Consider the following 14145-nt stretch of genomic DNA (forward strand, 5'->3'; position numbering starts at 1 on the left):
ATTACATTTTGTATGATGGATTATGCAGAAAAAGTAGAATTGGGCTGAAAGATCTATCGCTTTATCACCTATTCAGGTTGTAAATCGTGTTTTTAAAAAGTAACTAAGTAATTAATTACTTTTGAAAATAAGTAATCAGTAAAGTAACGGGATTACTTTTTTGGGGAACAACCAGTAATTAGTTACTGATTACTTTTTTCAAGTAACTTAACCAACACTGGGCCAGAGGCTAGTAGATAGGTGGAATCTGTTAAATGACTCAAGAACATCAGCAGCTTAAAGTCAAATAGATACTACAGTCTTTCTAGAAGCAGGACCTGTTATTCAGGAGCCATACTGGAAGCACTTATTGGGAAGCTTTTTGAAAGATTCTTTCAATTAATTTTCTATTAGGTAGACATACAGACTGCATTTATGGAATATCCAGTCAAGTCTGATAAAGAGAAAACATGTAAAAGTTTGCAGACTTTGTCCAAAAATAAAGTTGTACAGGCAAGAGTATCTCTCTTATAATGTCTCTACTGCTACCAGGTCCTCACCTAGCTGAGACCAAGGATACCACACATTTTATTTTGAAGTTGAACCCAAATGTGTTCTGTCTTTAAAGAAAGTATCATCTACTCAATCATAGAATGATTACAATATTGAAAAAAACAAATGCCTGAATCCTAAATTGTGGATATCCTATTGCTGTGATCTAAAATGTAACACTAAATGTGATTAAAACACTAAAAATCTGGACTCCTGGGCTCAACGACTGCAAGGATCACCAGCCCGAGGAAAACACAAAATACACATGACCCCGTGACAAAGACAATTCATTCTTGAATGAAGACATTGATCTGACTTTTTAAAATTTTGCCAATTGTGTTTATTATTAATTTGGGAAATAGAAAGGGGTGTGTGTGTGGGGGGGGGGGGGGGGTAGGGGGGTTGTAAAGAAGAAGGGAAAGGAAAGGGATAGAAAGAAGGAAAGAGATAGAGGAGAGAAAACCCCAACAATCCCCTCTGAGCGAGCACTAGGTGCGACAGTGGATAGGAAAAACTTCCTATAAAGGAAGAAACCTATGACAGAACCAGGCTCTAGAGGGGGCAGTCAACTGTCGGGACTGGTTGGGGGGTGAGGGTGAAAAGAGAGAGGGGGGGGGGGGGGAGAGATGGGACAGGTGTTAGGAGTTAAAGGGAGAGAAAGGGAGAGGAGAGGTGAAAATTAAGATGGGACAGAGGTGGAGGAAGATGAGGTGACATCAGCAGTAGAAAAAGTAGAAAAAGAAGAAAAAGCAGGAGTGTTCTTCCTCCAGAAGAAGCGGAAGCGTTTTTTCTTCTTTTCCATCAGCTTTTCCACGAGCACTTTTTTTTCTAGGATGAGGGTTCTCAGCTGATCAATTGTCTCTGCATTCTCCTTCTCAAGTCTCTTGCATGTTTTCTCCACTTTTTCCAATTTGGCTTGTTTGTCTTCAAGCCTTTCTTTCATTTCTTTAGATGTTGCCTCCTGCGTTAGCTTTGCCTCATGCAGCTCTGTATAACTCTGTTGTAATTTGTTGTGCGTGTCTTCCAACTGCTGACTGCTCCTCTCGATTTCTTGAAGTGTACACTGCAGGGTTTCGTTTATTTTCTCTAGTTGTTGCTTTAGCACCTGCATCTCAGTGTTTTTGCACTTCAAGTTGTCTGAAAGTTCCTCGAGTTCTGTGTTTTTTCTCAGCATGTCATTGAGCTTACTCTGCATCTCTGAGCATTGGTTTTGCAGTTTTTCCTTTTCCTCTTCCAGTTCAGTTGTTTTGTAGTTCAGTTTGTTATAAAGTTCTTGCAGGTTTTGGTTTTTCCTCTCAAAGTCCTGAAGAATTTCTTTGTCTTCTTTCTGCTTTATTTCCTGTTGTTCTTGGTCTTGAAGCAGCTCTTGATATTTGTGCAGTGTTTCATCAAGCTTTGCCTGCAGCGCTCCGTGTTGTTCCTGCACACCTTGCATGTCTCTCTGGTTAATGTCCAGTTTTTCTTTCTCTTCAAGGATTTCTTTATTCTTTTGCAGTGTTTCATCAAGCATTACTTGCAAGCCTTCGTTGCGTTTCTCGATGTTCTGAAGCTTGCAATCCAGATGTTTCTGTTTCATGTCTTGCTGTTCTTTCTCTTGGAGGAAATCTTTATTTCTCTGCAGTGCTTTATCAAGCTTTATTTTCAGCACTGTGTATTTTTCCTGCACGTCTTCAAGCTTGCAGTCCGTTTGTTTCTGTTTAATTTCTTGTTGCTTTTGTTCTTGAAGCAACTCCTTATTTTTGTTCAGTGTTTTATCAAGCTTTACCTGAAGCGCTTTGTATTTTTCCTCCATGCCTTGGAGTTTGCGCTGCTTCATGTCCTGTTGATCTTTTTCATGGAGGAGCTCTTTATTTTTTTGCAGAGCTTCATTAAGCTTGATTTGCAAGCCTTTGTTGTGTTTCTCCACGTCCTGAAGCTTGAAATCCATTTCCTTCTGTTTTATCTCCTGTAGCCTTTTTTCTTGAAGAAAGTCTTCCTTTGTGTGCGGTCTTTCATCAAGCTTTGCCTGCAACGCTCTGTATTTCTCCTCCATGTCTTGGAGTTGGCACTGCATGTCTCTCTGGTTAATGTCCAGTTTTTCTTTCTCTTCAAGGATTTCTTTATTCTTTTGCAGAGCTTCATCAAGCATTACTTGCAAGCCTTCGTTGCGTTTCTCGATGTTCTGAAGCTTGCAATCCAGATGTTTCTGTTTCATGTCTTGCTGTTCTTTCTCTTGAAGGAAATCTTTATTTCTCTGCAGTGCTTTATCAACCTTTATTTTCTGCGCTGTGTATTTTTCCTGCACGTCTTCAAGCTTGCAGTCCGTTTGTTTCTGTTTAATTTCTTGTTGCTTTTGTTCTTGAAGCAACTCCTTATTTTTGTTCAGTGTTTTATCAAGTTTTACCTGAAGCGCTTTGTATTTTTCCTCCATGCCTTGGAGTTTGCACTGCTTCATGTCCTGTTGATCTTTTTCTTGGAGGAGCTCTTTATTTTTTTGCAGAGCTTCATTAAGCTTGATTTGCAAGCCTTTGTTGTGTTTCTCCACGTCCTGAAGCTTGAAATCCATTTCCTTCTGTTTTATCTCCTGTAGCCTTTTTTCTTGAAGAAAGTCTTCCTTTGTGTGCGGTCTTTCATCAAGCTTTACCTGCAGCGCTCTGTTTTTCTCCTCCATGTCTTGGAGTTGGCACAGCAAGTCTCTCTGGTTTATTTTCAGGTGTTCGTTCTCTTCAAGGATTTCTTTATTTTTTTTTCTCTGAGACATGTTTGAATCTGTAAACTGTCACTCTCAAAAGTATCCAAATGTTTTAAAAGATTTCTCTGGCAAATGTTTGAACGCTACGAACATAAATGCTGCGAATAACGGACTAAAAGTGGTTGTGTCTCACCCCTGTTTAAGGATTTTTTAGAATCAAAGGATCAAAGGACAAAGTGGTCATAAGATTCTAAACGTGTCATAGTTGCCAACAGATGGCGGCAGTTTAGTTTACTTTTTGCATTTGAAAATAAACACTGGGCTGATTTTAACACCATTACAAGAAGTGTTGTTAATCATTCTTTTTAAATCATAATCAGGTTACCACAAATTGTTTTTTAATTTAGTAGAACTCAAAATGTTTGTCAGTGGGTAAACAATTCATAATGCACCTTCAGGGACATCAAGTTATTCTTAGTACTGCATACTTGCAATGAATAAGTTGTCCTAACAGTCATCTTAAGTAAACTTTACTCAATTTTTTTGGAGGTAACGAGTTTGCATAGTTTTTTGAGTTCTGGGAACTAATTAGATTTTACAGTGCAGTAGTTTGAACATCTATAATTACATTTCTGCACACTGGAACAAACCTGTCTCCTTTTCTAGAACTGTTGCTAACACTTATGAGATGAAAATGAATCTTCCATCGTGAAGATAGAGAGTGACAAATGTTACTTTTCTTTTTTTCTTTATATCTAAACTTTAAAAACAAAAAACTGTTGAAATTACCTGGACTGCCTCAGCCCAGGTGATGTAACATTAGCAGACAGAGGGTTTGATGTTGCAGAATCTTTGGAGCTGTACCATGCTGAACTGAAGAGCCCAGCTTTCACCAAAAGGAAGAACTAACTGGCCCCTAGATTGCCCAATCAAATCTCTTAATGCCACCTGCCCTCTCTTACATTCACTGTGGGCTCACCTTGTAGAAAAGAGTCGAGTGTGGAAGAAATGGCAAAAATGTGGAGCTTAAACGCTAAGAGAGAAAAAGAAATGATAAATAAATCAATGTGTCAAATTAACTGACATGTTTGCTGGTGGAGTACCCACTACATTATATACCGTAATTGTCGGGCTATAAGCCGCTACTTTTGCACAAGCTTTGAACCCTGCGGCTTTTAGTCAGGTGCGGCTTTTCTATGGATTGTCCATGATTTTTGTGATATCGTAAGAGGGTTTGTTTTGTTTGTTCCGCTGTTGTACGGCACTACGTTGCCTGGCGGAAGGGCATGTGATCAGACACACAGTTTTCAGGGTTCAAGAGTGGTATGTTGGTCACATGTCTGTCCGCCAGGCAACGTAGTGCTGTACGAAGTAGCGCGAAAAACAAACTTCAAAGTAGCGCTACGTGTTCAGCGGGAGGCGTGGATGACAAGCGGCGATAAACTTGCAAAAAGCAACGCAATGCTCACCTCCACCAGTGGATTCTGACAGCGTGGAAAAGTGTGAAAACATCCATGATCACCAACGGATTTCGAAGGGCTGGGCTGCTGCATGATGGAGAGGAGGACACCGCCACGGCCCTTCAGAGGGTGTTCGACTCTGACACTGACAACGAGGATTTCTTTGGTTTTGAAAGTGACAACAAAGGAGAGAAGCTGAGAGTGGATGACGTAGCCATCCTGAGCCTGTTCGTATCCGACACTGGAGAAGAGGACTTTGGTGGTTTTAGTGCGCAGGAAGAAGAGAAAGATGGTGGTGAATGACTGACTTTTCTTTTTGTTAAAGCCGTGTCACTTCACCTGAGCCTAAAAGGTAGGCCGAATCTATTTTTCTGGTACGCTGTTGTTATACATAACATATATTGTTAATGTTATACTACATTTGTTACTCGTTTATGAAGCCCAGTACATGTTTCGTACTTGTAATTACCGGCACTTGGACATATACCCTAAAAAGTTATGCAAATATGTACCCGTAACTTGTTTTTCAAAATATTAATAAAAGGGATGTGTCTCCAAACAGCCATCTCTTTCCTGACAATTCCCTTTGTGCATATTCTCTTACATATGATAAGTCAACATTGAATGTATGTATAAAACAGGATTTTCCCCTGAGCTTGAATATTACTAATATTCAGGTGCGCTTTGTAGTCTGGAAAATACGGTGTATATATATCATCTCTTTTTTATAATAAATAATCAAAAACTTTATTTAAACTAAGATTTTAAAAATATGTGCAGTGATCAATGTGCTTTCAGGCATGTGCTTCAATCCACACACAAATACAAAACGACCTGACCACACGTACAACTGTTTCACAAACTCTATAAAGCATTCACACTCCAATGGATGCATCAGAAAGCAACTTGGGATTACAATTTTGTCCAAGGATATTTGGCCTGCAGACTGGAGCAGCCAGGGATCAAACCAGAAAACTTTCTGATCAAAAGCTGACTTGTGCTAAATCCTGAACGGCCGCCACCCCATTTTAGCCAGCCAAGATTAAATGGCACATTCTTTAATTACAGAGTTAGGGATTGTTACATGGAACTCAAAAGAAATGTTGAACCCATCTTGTGTCCTGTGTCTCCTAAAGCTGTCTGTACTTTTACAGACAAAAGTTCATCAGCAAACAGTTTGCAGGCCTCTAATTATCAGGCTGTACTCAAGCGCTTGAATTCAACCTAAAAGCTGTGCTGTCATACAGAACCAAGTACCCTCCGCGGAAACTCTAGCTAATGTCACAACTGGATCTGATGAGACAGCTATGATTTCTGGACTCGAAGTAAATAATCCTGAATCAATTTATACAACATCAGTTTGTTTGTTTTGCTTTCATAACAAATAGTTTTGAGCCATAAAAAAAAGAAAGAAAGTATCATCAAGAGAAAGACAATAAGCTGCCTAGTTTGTTCAAAATACACCGCAGTATAATATTATATCACATTTTTTATCTCTAGTTTTTCGTGTCCAGTTATTTACAAATGAATACTGTGTAATGCTTGTGTAAGTGAAAACCTGTCCGGCTACCTTGATCAGATTTTTACTGCACTACAAACTTCTAGTATGATTAAAAAGAACAAAGAAAACACAATGAATATAAACAGAATATAATGCTTTTCACTTAAAAGTAAATACTGCCCAGAGAGTGAACTACTGTGATGGAGTGCTTCTGGTTTACGATATAATTTACACGTGAGCCTTGAATTCCAGTTTATGAAATGGCTCTTGCTGATCATGCAAATACCTCTGCCCTGTCTGTCACAATCAGCAGGGCTGACTGTGTGTAGAGTGAAGGGTGGACCCAAATGCAGACGAAAACGAAATGTGAAACATGACTTGAATAACAGAAAACAAGCCGTTTATTGAGGCTGGCAAAATAACTGTAAACAAAAGGCAAAAGGCAAGGCTAACAATAAACTAAACTGGGTGAGCTAAATTAACTAAAAACCTACAACAGGAACATGGACTTGACATGAGGAAACTTGACACAACTTCTTGGCTTGCAAACAAAGCAGACGATCTGACAATGACACACTGAAAACAGAGAACTAAAATACACAGGAGGTGATTAGGGGATGTGGGAACACATGGAGGAACAGCTGACTTACATGAGCCTAATGACAGGACAGGTGAAGTGAAACTAAATACAATGAACAAAGAACACACGACTCCTTCAAAATAAAACAGGAAACACTGAAACTAGACATGAAAACAAGCTTAACAGACCTAACACATGATGAACGATACAAGAACTCAAACATAGAAACCAAGGAAACAATAAATAATAACTGCCTTTCCTTAACTAAAGCTAAATAGGAATGACACAAATTAATCACAAATCTAAAATGAGAAAAATACAAAATGAACTCTGAGCGCTGGGTCAGAGACCCAGCCTGTGACACTGTCCTCACTTTCTTATATCTTTGTTCCATGAAGTTGGGACATATTAATGATATTTTTTCCTGTAAAATTCAGTAACTCTTCCTTTAGCTAACAGTTCCAATGTGTGTCAAAGTGTACAGGTCCTTCTCAAAAAATTTGCATATTGTGATAAAGTTCATTATTTTGTGTAATGTACTGATAAACATTAGACTTTCATATATTTTAGATTCATTACACACAACTGAAGTAGTTCAAGCCTTTCATTGTTTTAATATTGATGATTTTAGCATGCAGCTCATGAAAACCCAAAATTCCTATCTCAAAAAATGAGCATATCATGAAAAGGTTCTCTAAACGAGTGATTAACCTAATCATCTGAATCAACGAATTAACTCTAAACACCTGCAATCATAGAAGGATTACAATATTGAAAAAAACAAATGCCTGAATCCTAAATTGTGGATATCCTATTGCTGTGATCTAAAATGTAACACTAAATGTGATTAAAACACTAAAAATCTGGACTCCTGGGCTCAACGACTGCAAGGATCACCAGCCCGAGGAAAACACAAAATACACATGACCCCGTGACAAAGACAATTCATTCTTGAATGAAGACATTGATCTGACTTTTTAAAATTTTGCCAATTGTGTTTATTATTAATTTGGGAAATAGAAAGGGGGGGGGGGGGGGGGGGTTGTAAAGAAGAAGGGAAAGGAAAGGGATAGAAAGAAGGAAAGAGATAGAGGAGAGAAAACCCCAACAATCCCCTCTGAGCAAGCACTAGGTGCGACAGTGGATAGGAAAAACTTCCTATAAAGGAAGAAACCTATGACAGAACCAGGCTCTAGAGGGGGCAGTCAACTGTCGGGACTGGTTGGGGGGTTAGGGTGAAAAGAGAGAGAGAGGCGGGGGGGGGGGGAGAGATGGGACAGGTGTTAGGAGTTAAAGGGAGACAGGGGAGGGAGAGGTGTCAGGAGAGAAAGGGAGAGGAGAGGAGAAAATTAAGATGGGACGGAGGTGGAGGAAGACGAGGTGACATCAGCAGTAGAAAAAGTAGAAAAAGAAGAAAAAGCAGGAGTGTTCTTCCTCCAGAAGAAGCGGAAGCGTTTTTTCTTCTTTTCCATCAGCTTTTCCACGAGCACTTTTTTTTCTAGGATGAGGGTTCTCAGCTGATCGATTGTCTCTGCATTCTCCTTCTCAAGTCTCTTGCATGTTTTCTCCACTTTTTCCAATTTGGCTTGTTTGTCTTCAAGCCTTTCTTTCATTTCTTTAGATGTTGCCTCCTGCGTTAGCTTTGCCTCGTGCAGCTCTGTATAACTCTGTTGTAATTTGTTGTGCGTGTCTTCCAACGGCTGACTGCTCCTCTCGATTTCTTGAAGTGTACACTGCAGGGTTTCGTTTATTTTCTCTAGTTGTTGCTTTAGCACCTGCATCTCAGTGTTTTTGCACTTCAAGTTGTCTGAAAGTTCCTCGAGTTCTGTGTTTTTTCTCAGCATGTCATTGAGCTTACTCTGCATCTCTGAGCATTGGTTTTGCAGCTTTTCCTTTTCCTCTTCCAGTTCAGTTGTTTTGTAGTTCAGTTTGTTATAAAGTTCTTGCAGGTTTTGGTTTTTCCTCTCAAAGTCCTGAAGAATTTCTTTGTCTTCTTTCTGCTTTATTTCCTGTTGTTCTTGGTCTTGAAGCAGCTCTTGATATTTGTGCAGTGTTTCATCAAGCTTTGCCTGCAGCGCTCCGTGTTGTTCCTGCACACCTTGCATGTCTCTCTGGTTAATGTCCAGTTTTTCTTTCTCTTCAAGGATTTCTTTATTCTTTTGCAGAGCTTCATCAAGCATTACTTGCAAGCCTTCGTTGCGTTTCTCGATGTTCTGAAGCTTGCAATCCAGATGTTTCTGTTTCATGTCTTGCTGTTCTTTCTCTTGAAGGAAATCTTTATTTCTCTGCAGTGCTTTATCAAGCTTTATTTTCAGCACTGTGTATTTTTCCTGCACGTCTTCAAGCTTGCAGTCCGTTTGTTTCTGTTTAATTTCTTGTTGCTTTTGTTCTTGAAGCAACTCCTTATTTTTGTTCAGTGTTTTATCAAGCTTTACCTGAAGCGCTTTGTATTTTCCCTCCATGCCTTGGAGTTTGTGCTGCTTCATGTCCTGTTGATCTTTTTCATGGAGGAGCTCTTTATTTTTTTGCAGAGCTTCATTAAGCTTGATTTGCAAGCCTTTGTTGTGTTTCTCCACGTCCTGAAGCTTGAAATCCATTTCCTTCTGTTTTATCTCCTGTAGCCTTTTTTCTTGAAGAAAGTCTTCATTTGTGTGCGGTCTTTCATCAGGCTTTGCCTGCAGCGCTCTGTATTTCTCCTCCATGTCTTGGAGTTGGCACTGCATGTCTCTCTGGTTAATGTCCAGTTTTTCTTTCTCTTCAAGGATTTCTTTATTCTTTTGCAGAGCTTCATCAAGCATTACTTGCAAGCCTTCGTTGCGTTTCTCGATGTTCTGAAGCTTGCAATCCAGATGTTTCTGTTTCATGTCTTGCTGTTCTTTCTCTTGAAGGAAATCTTTATTTCTCTGCAGTGCTTTATCAAGCTTTATTTTCTGCACTGTGTATTTTTCCTGCACGTCTTCAAGCTTGCAGTCCGTTTGTTTCTGTTTAATTTCTTGTTGCTTTTGTTCTTGAAGCAACTCCTTATTTTTGTTCAGTGTTTTATCAAGTTTTACCTGAAGCGCTTTGTATTTTTCCTCCATGCCTTGGAGTTTGCACTGCTTCATGTCCTGTTGATCTTTTTCTTGGAGGAGCTCTTTATTTTTTTGCAGAGCTTCATTAAGCTTGATTTGCAAGCCTTTGTTGTGTTTCTCCACGTCCTGAAGCTTGAAATCCATTTCCTTCTGTTTTATCTCCTGTAGCCTTTTTTCTTGAAGAAAGTCTTCCTTTGTGTGCGGTCTTTCATCAAGCTTTACCTGCAGCGCTCTGTTTTTCTCCTCCATGTCTTGGAGTTGGCACAGCAAGTCTCTCTGGTTTATTTTCAGGTGTTCGTTCTCTTCAAGGATTTCTTTATTTTTTTTTCTCTGAGACATGTTTGAATCTGTAAACTGTCACTCTCAAAAGTATCCAAATGTTTTAAAAGATTTCTCTGGCAAATGTTTGAACGCTACGAACATAAATGCTGCGAATAACGGACTAAAAGTGGTTGTGTCTCACCCCTGTTTAAGGATTTTTTAGAATCAAAGGATCAAAGGACAAAGTGGTCATAAGATTCTAAACGTGTCATAGTTGCCAACAGATGGCGGCAGTTTAGTTTACTTTTTGCATTTGAAAATAAACACTGGGCTGATTTTAACACCATTACAAGAAGTGTTGTTAATCATTCTTTTTAAATCATAATCAAGTTACCACAAATTGTTTTTTAATTTAGTAGAACTCAAAATGTTTGTCAGTGAGTAAACAATTCATAATGCACCTTCAGGGACATCAAGTTATTCTTAGTACTGCATACTTGCAATGAATAAGTTGTCCCAACAGTCATCTTAAGTAAACTTTACTCAATTTTTTGGAGGTAACGAGTTTGCATAGTTTTTTTGAGTTCTGGGAACTAATTAGATTTTACAGTGCAGTAGTTTGAACATCTATAATTACATTTCTGCACACTGGAACAAACCTGTCTCCTTTTCTAGAACTGTTGCTAACACTTATGAGATGAAAATGAATCTTCCATCGTGAAGATAGAGAGTGACAAATGTTACTTTTCTTTTTTTCTTTATATCTAAACTTTAAAAACAAAAAACTGTTGAAATTACCTGGACTGCCTCAGCCCAGGTGATGTAACATTAGCAGACAGAGGGTGTGATGTTGCAGAATCTTTGGAGCTGTACCATGCTGAACTGAAGAGCCCAGCTTTCACCAAAAGGAGGAACTAACTGGTGTTATGTGTCAAATTAACTGACATGCATGTTGGCTGGTGGAGTACCCACTGCATTTTATATGTATATATATATATATATATATATATATATATATATATATATATATATATATAATATATCATCTCTTTTTTATAATAAATAATCAAAAACTTTATTTAAACTAAGATATGTGTAGTGATCGATGTGCTCTCAGGCATGTGCTTCAATCCACACACAAATACAAAACAATCTGACCACATGTACAACTGTTTCACAAACTCTATAAAGCATTCACACTCCAATGGATGCATCAGAAAGCAACTTGGGATTACAATTTTGTCCAAGGATATTTGGCCTGCAGACTGGAGCAGCCAGGGATCAAACCAGAAAACGTTCTGATCAAAAGCTGACTTGTGCTAAATCCTGAACGGCCACCACCCTATTTTAGCCAGCCAAGATTAAATGGCACATTCTTTAATTACAGAGTTAGGGATTGTTACATGGAACTCAAAAGAAATGTTGAACCCATCTCATGTCCTGTGTCTTCTAAAGCTGTCTGTACTTTTACAGACAAAAGTTCATCAGCAAACTGTTATGGTTTGCCAGGGCAAGCCGTGGGGGATGTTGGAGAAAGGACCCAAATGCTGGACTTAGTGCAATGAACAGTGCATTTATTTACAGTGGGGGTAAATGTACACCACACAATAAGTCTCCAGAGTGCTCCCTCAACTCCTGTGTTGTGCCTTCTCCCAAGTGCTGGTATTCCGTGCTCTCTTCTCCTGTGCCTACGCACACCCCGTGTGAGAAAGTAAAGCATCAGCTGGAAGGTCCGCCGGGCTGTGGAATATGAAAAAAGAACTTGCTTGATAGTATTTTGTATTAAATTGCATATCACATTTAAGTACCTAATAATTAAAGGTGCCCACTTTAAAGACTGCCTATTTTATGACAGGCTGAAAACATATTGTCATATCTTCTACAGGAAAGTTATGCTTTTTTGTTCCTCATCATGAAATGTATTTAATTATTAACATAGATTATTGATATTGGTAATTTATGATTTAATATCGCTCAGCTACTTAACAACTTAAAAACTTTTTTTCCTTCCTGGTGGTGCACTGACTGCCCTCCATAGATCCACACGTCTGATTGGAATTGCAGTTCTTGCTTCATTTTCTTCTCTGTGTCTTTCTGCTGTGGAATATTCCACTGCCTTCCTCTCTGCGCTCTGCCTGCTGGTGTTAATGACTGGTTGCAGAAACGAAACAAAGCAGCAGCCAGTGTGACTCACACCAGGCTCTAGTGGCATAATGTGAAGAGCTCATCTAAGTACATTTCAATATGATGGAAATCAGTAGCTTGCCAACGCAGCTCTGCTCACACAGATGAGCTCTTCTTGCTTGCACAGATGAGCCTGCTGCAGACTAAAAATGGACACTCGATTGGCAAAATAAGAGTTCACAGAGATCAATATCTAATTATAGCCCTAAAAGATGGTATTCAATGATGACGATGTGTTGTGTGGCCACGGCAGTTTAGTTTATAAAAGTGGCAGCTCCTTAATATCATTCTGAGAACAAGACCGTTTGAAAAAAGGTTGTATAAAATTTCTTTCCATTTGAAGGTGTTTTTCCATTTGAGGGAGTGCTTTGCATGTGAAACCATTCAGTCATTTTAAGTGACAACTGTGAGAGTGTGACTGTGAAATGTAGCAGCAGCCAGATGCAGTGTCATTGCATTTATTCAAGTGCACTCTTATTCGTCCCTTCTCGCCCATCTTCCTTCTTTCAGTGTAGCAGTTTGAGTTGCCATTACCTCCTAAAATGAAAAGGCTTTCAGTACAGTCTGTACCTGTGCTGCTTATGTCCCTTGCTAGTATCCATGAGCTGACCTCTTGTTCCATCTTTCCCTTCTGCTTCTCAGACCTGATCCAGGCCACCCAAGAAACCAACGTGAACGTCCCCCAGATGGCCGACACGCTGATAGAGAGGGCTGGCAATGCCAGCTGGGTGGTGGTTTTCAAAGCCCTGATCACCACACACCACCTTATGGTGCATGGCAATGAGGTGAGATCACAATACACGCAAACTTAGCTTCCACTTTGAGTCTTTTTGTGGCCATTAATGTGGGTTTAGCCCCCCGCAGACACAACAGAGGCCTGTAGTTGTTCAGGAATAGCCTTGTTTATGTATACAAGGTTTGGTTTTGATCTCAGTTCATCCAGCAATATAAAGACATAACAACAGGTAAAATCTGCAACAGTTATGTTTTTCCTTGTGAAAATGTAATCAGAAAAGATGAATCAGTAGTTTTCTTATTTCTGCCAGCCTAGTGAACTGATATTTTCATTTTTTTTGTGTGTGAATAGTTTTAAACTTTAGGTGTGAATCTAAACATTGATCCACTCCAGAGAAAAAGATGCACAATGCATGCAGTACTTTCTGTCAGCTCTATGTCTATAGGCCTCAAGTGGCCAAAATAAATGGAAGTTCAAATCTCTTTAAGGGGAACTGAAAGAGAAAATGGGATTTTACAGGTTTAACACAGCTGAAAGTTACAGTCAAGGGAGGAACATTGTGAAAAAAAACTGCACAGAGGCAATGAAAATCTTTTTGTCACCGTATATGTTCAGACAGACGAAAAGCTCTGTGAATATGAGGATGAATTGGCTCGGTAAATATAATGTTTGGCTTTTTTGTGCTGTCGAGTCATCCACTATTGTCCATTATTATTGTCATGTGTACATATCTCTGTGAATATCGACAGCCTGCATAAAGTTTAGTTTGTGCTTTTCTTTGTATTTATATGAGGCGGTAGAGCTTGATATGTGTTAGACTTCTACCTACTCTTGGACTTAATACATTTATTTACACCACCATGAGTTTGTGTATGTCTGACGCCAAAAATCATTGCTGTATTTTGTTTTGTGCTTAATTTTTATTTGTTTGTTGGAAACTATCAGTCAGAGCACTACCATTTCTTCACCTATGGCCGTGGATGTCCCTACTCCCGACCATAAAGAAAGAGAAACAGCAAAACATAATCCCATTCATTCAATGGCAGTTGTGCTTTAGCCGAGGGACTGGCCTGGCCCTGACCCCCTGACCCAAATGTTGTCCTGATACATAAAGAAAGCAGAATTCTCTGAATGGGGAACACGTAGAAAT

At 39.2% G+C, this 14145-nt stretch overlaps 2 protein-coding genes across 2 annotated transcripts in view; one reads left to right on the top strand and one right to left on the bottom strand.

The window, feature by feature from the left end:
• The window catches only part of snap91a (synaptosome associated protein 91a), a 70658-nt gene that overhangs the window by 17802 nt on the left and 38711 nt on the right, over positions 1–14145 (top strand). Inside the window, 1 exon segment of the mRNA XM_085178113.1 lies at positions 12902–13044. Within this exon segment, the coding sequence (XP_085034239.1) occupies positions 12902–13044 (143 nt within the window).
• LOC146507998 (uncharacterized) lies at positions 5354–10479 on the bottom strand. Its single transcript, XM_085176480.1, has one exon. The coding sequence runs from the start codon at positions 10151–10153 to the stop codon at positions 8093–8095; it is 2061 nt and encodes a 686-aa protein (XP_085032606.1). The 5' UTR covers positions 10154–10479; the 3' UTR covers positions 5354–8092.

Source organism: Neolamprologus multifasciatus, chromosome 11 (assembly GCF_963576455.1).
Source record: "Neolamprologus multifasciatus chromosome 11, fNeoMul1.2, whole genome shotgun sequence".
Classification (NCBI taxonomy): Eukaryota; Metazoa; Chordata; class Actinopteri; order Cichliformes; family Cichlidae; genus Neolamprologus; species Neolamprologus multifasciatus.

Coding starts and splice junctions, on each gene's coding strand:
- LOC146507998 (XM_085176480.1), bottom strand. CDS start 10,153: ATGTCTCAGAGAAAAAAAAATAAAGAAATCCTTGAAGAGAACGAACAC.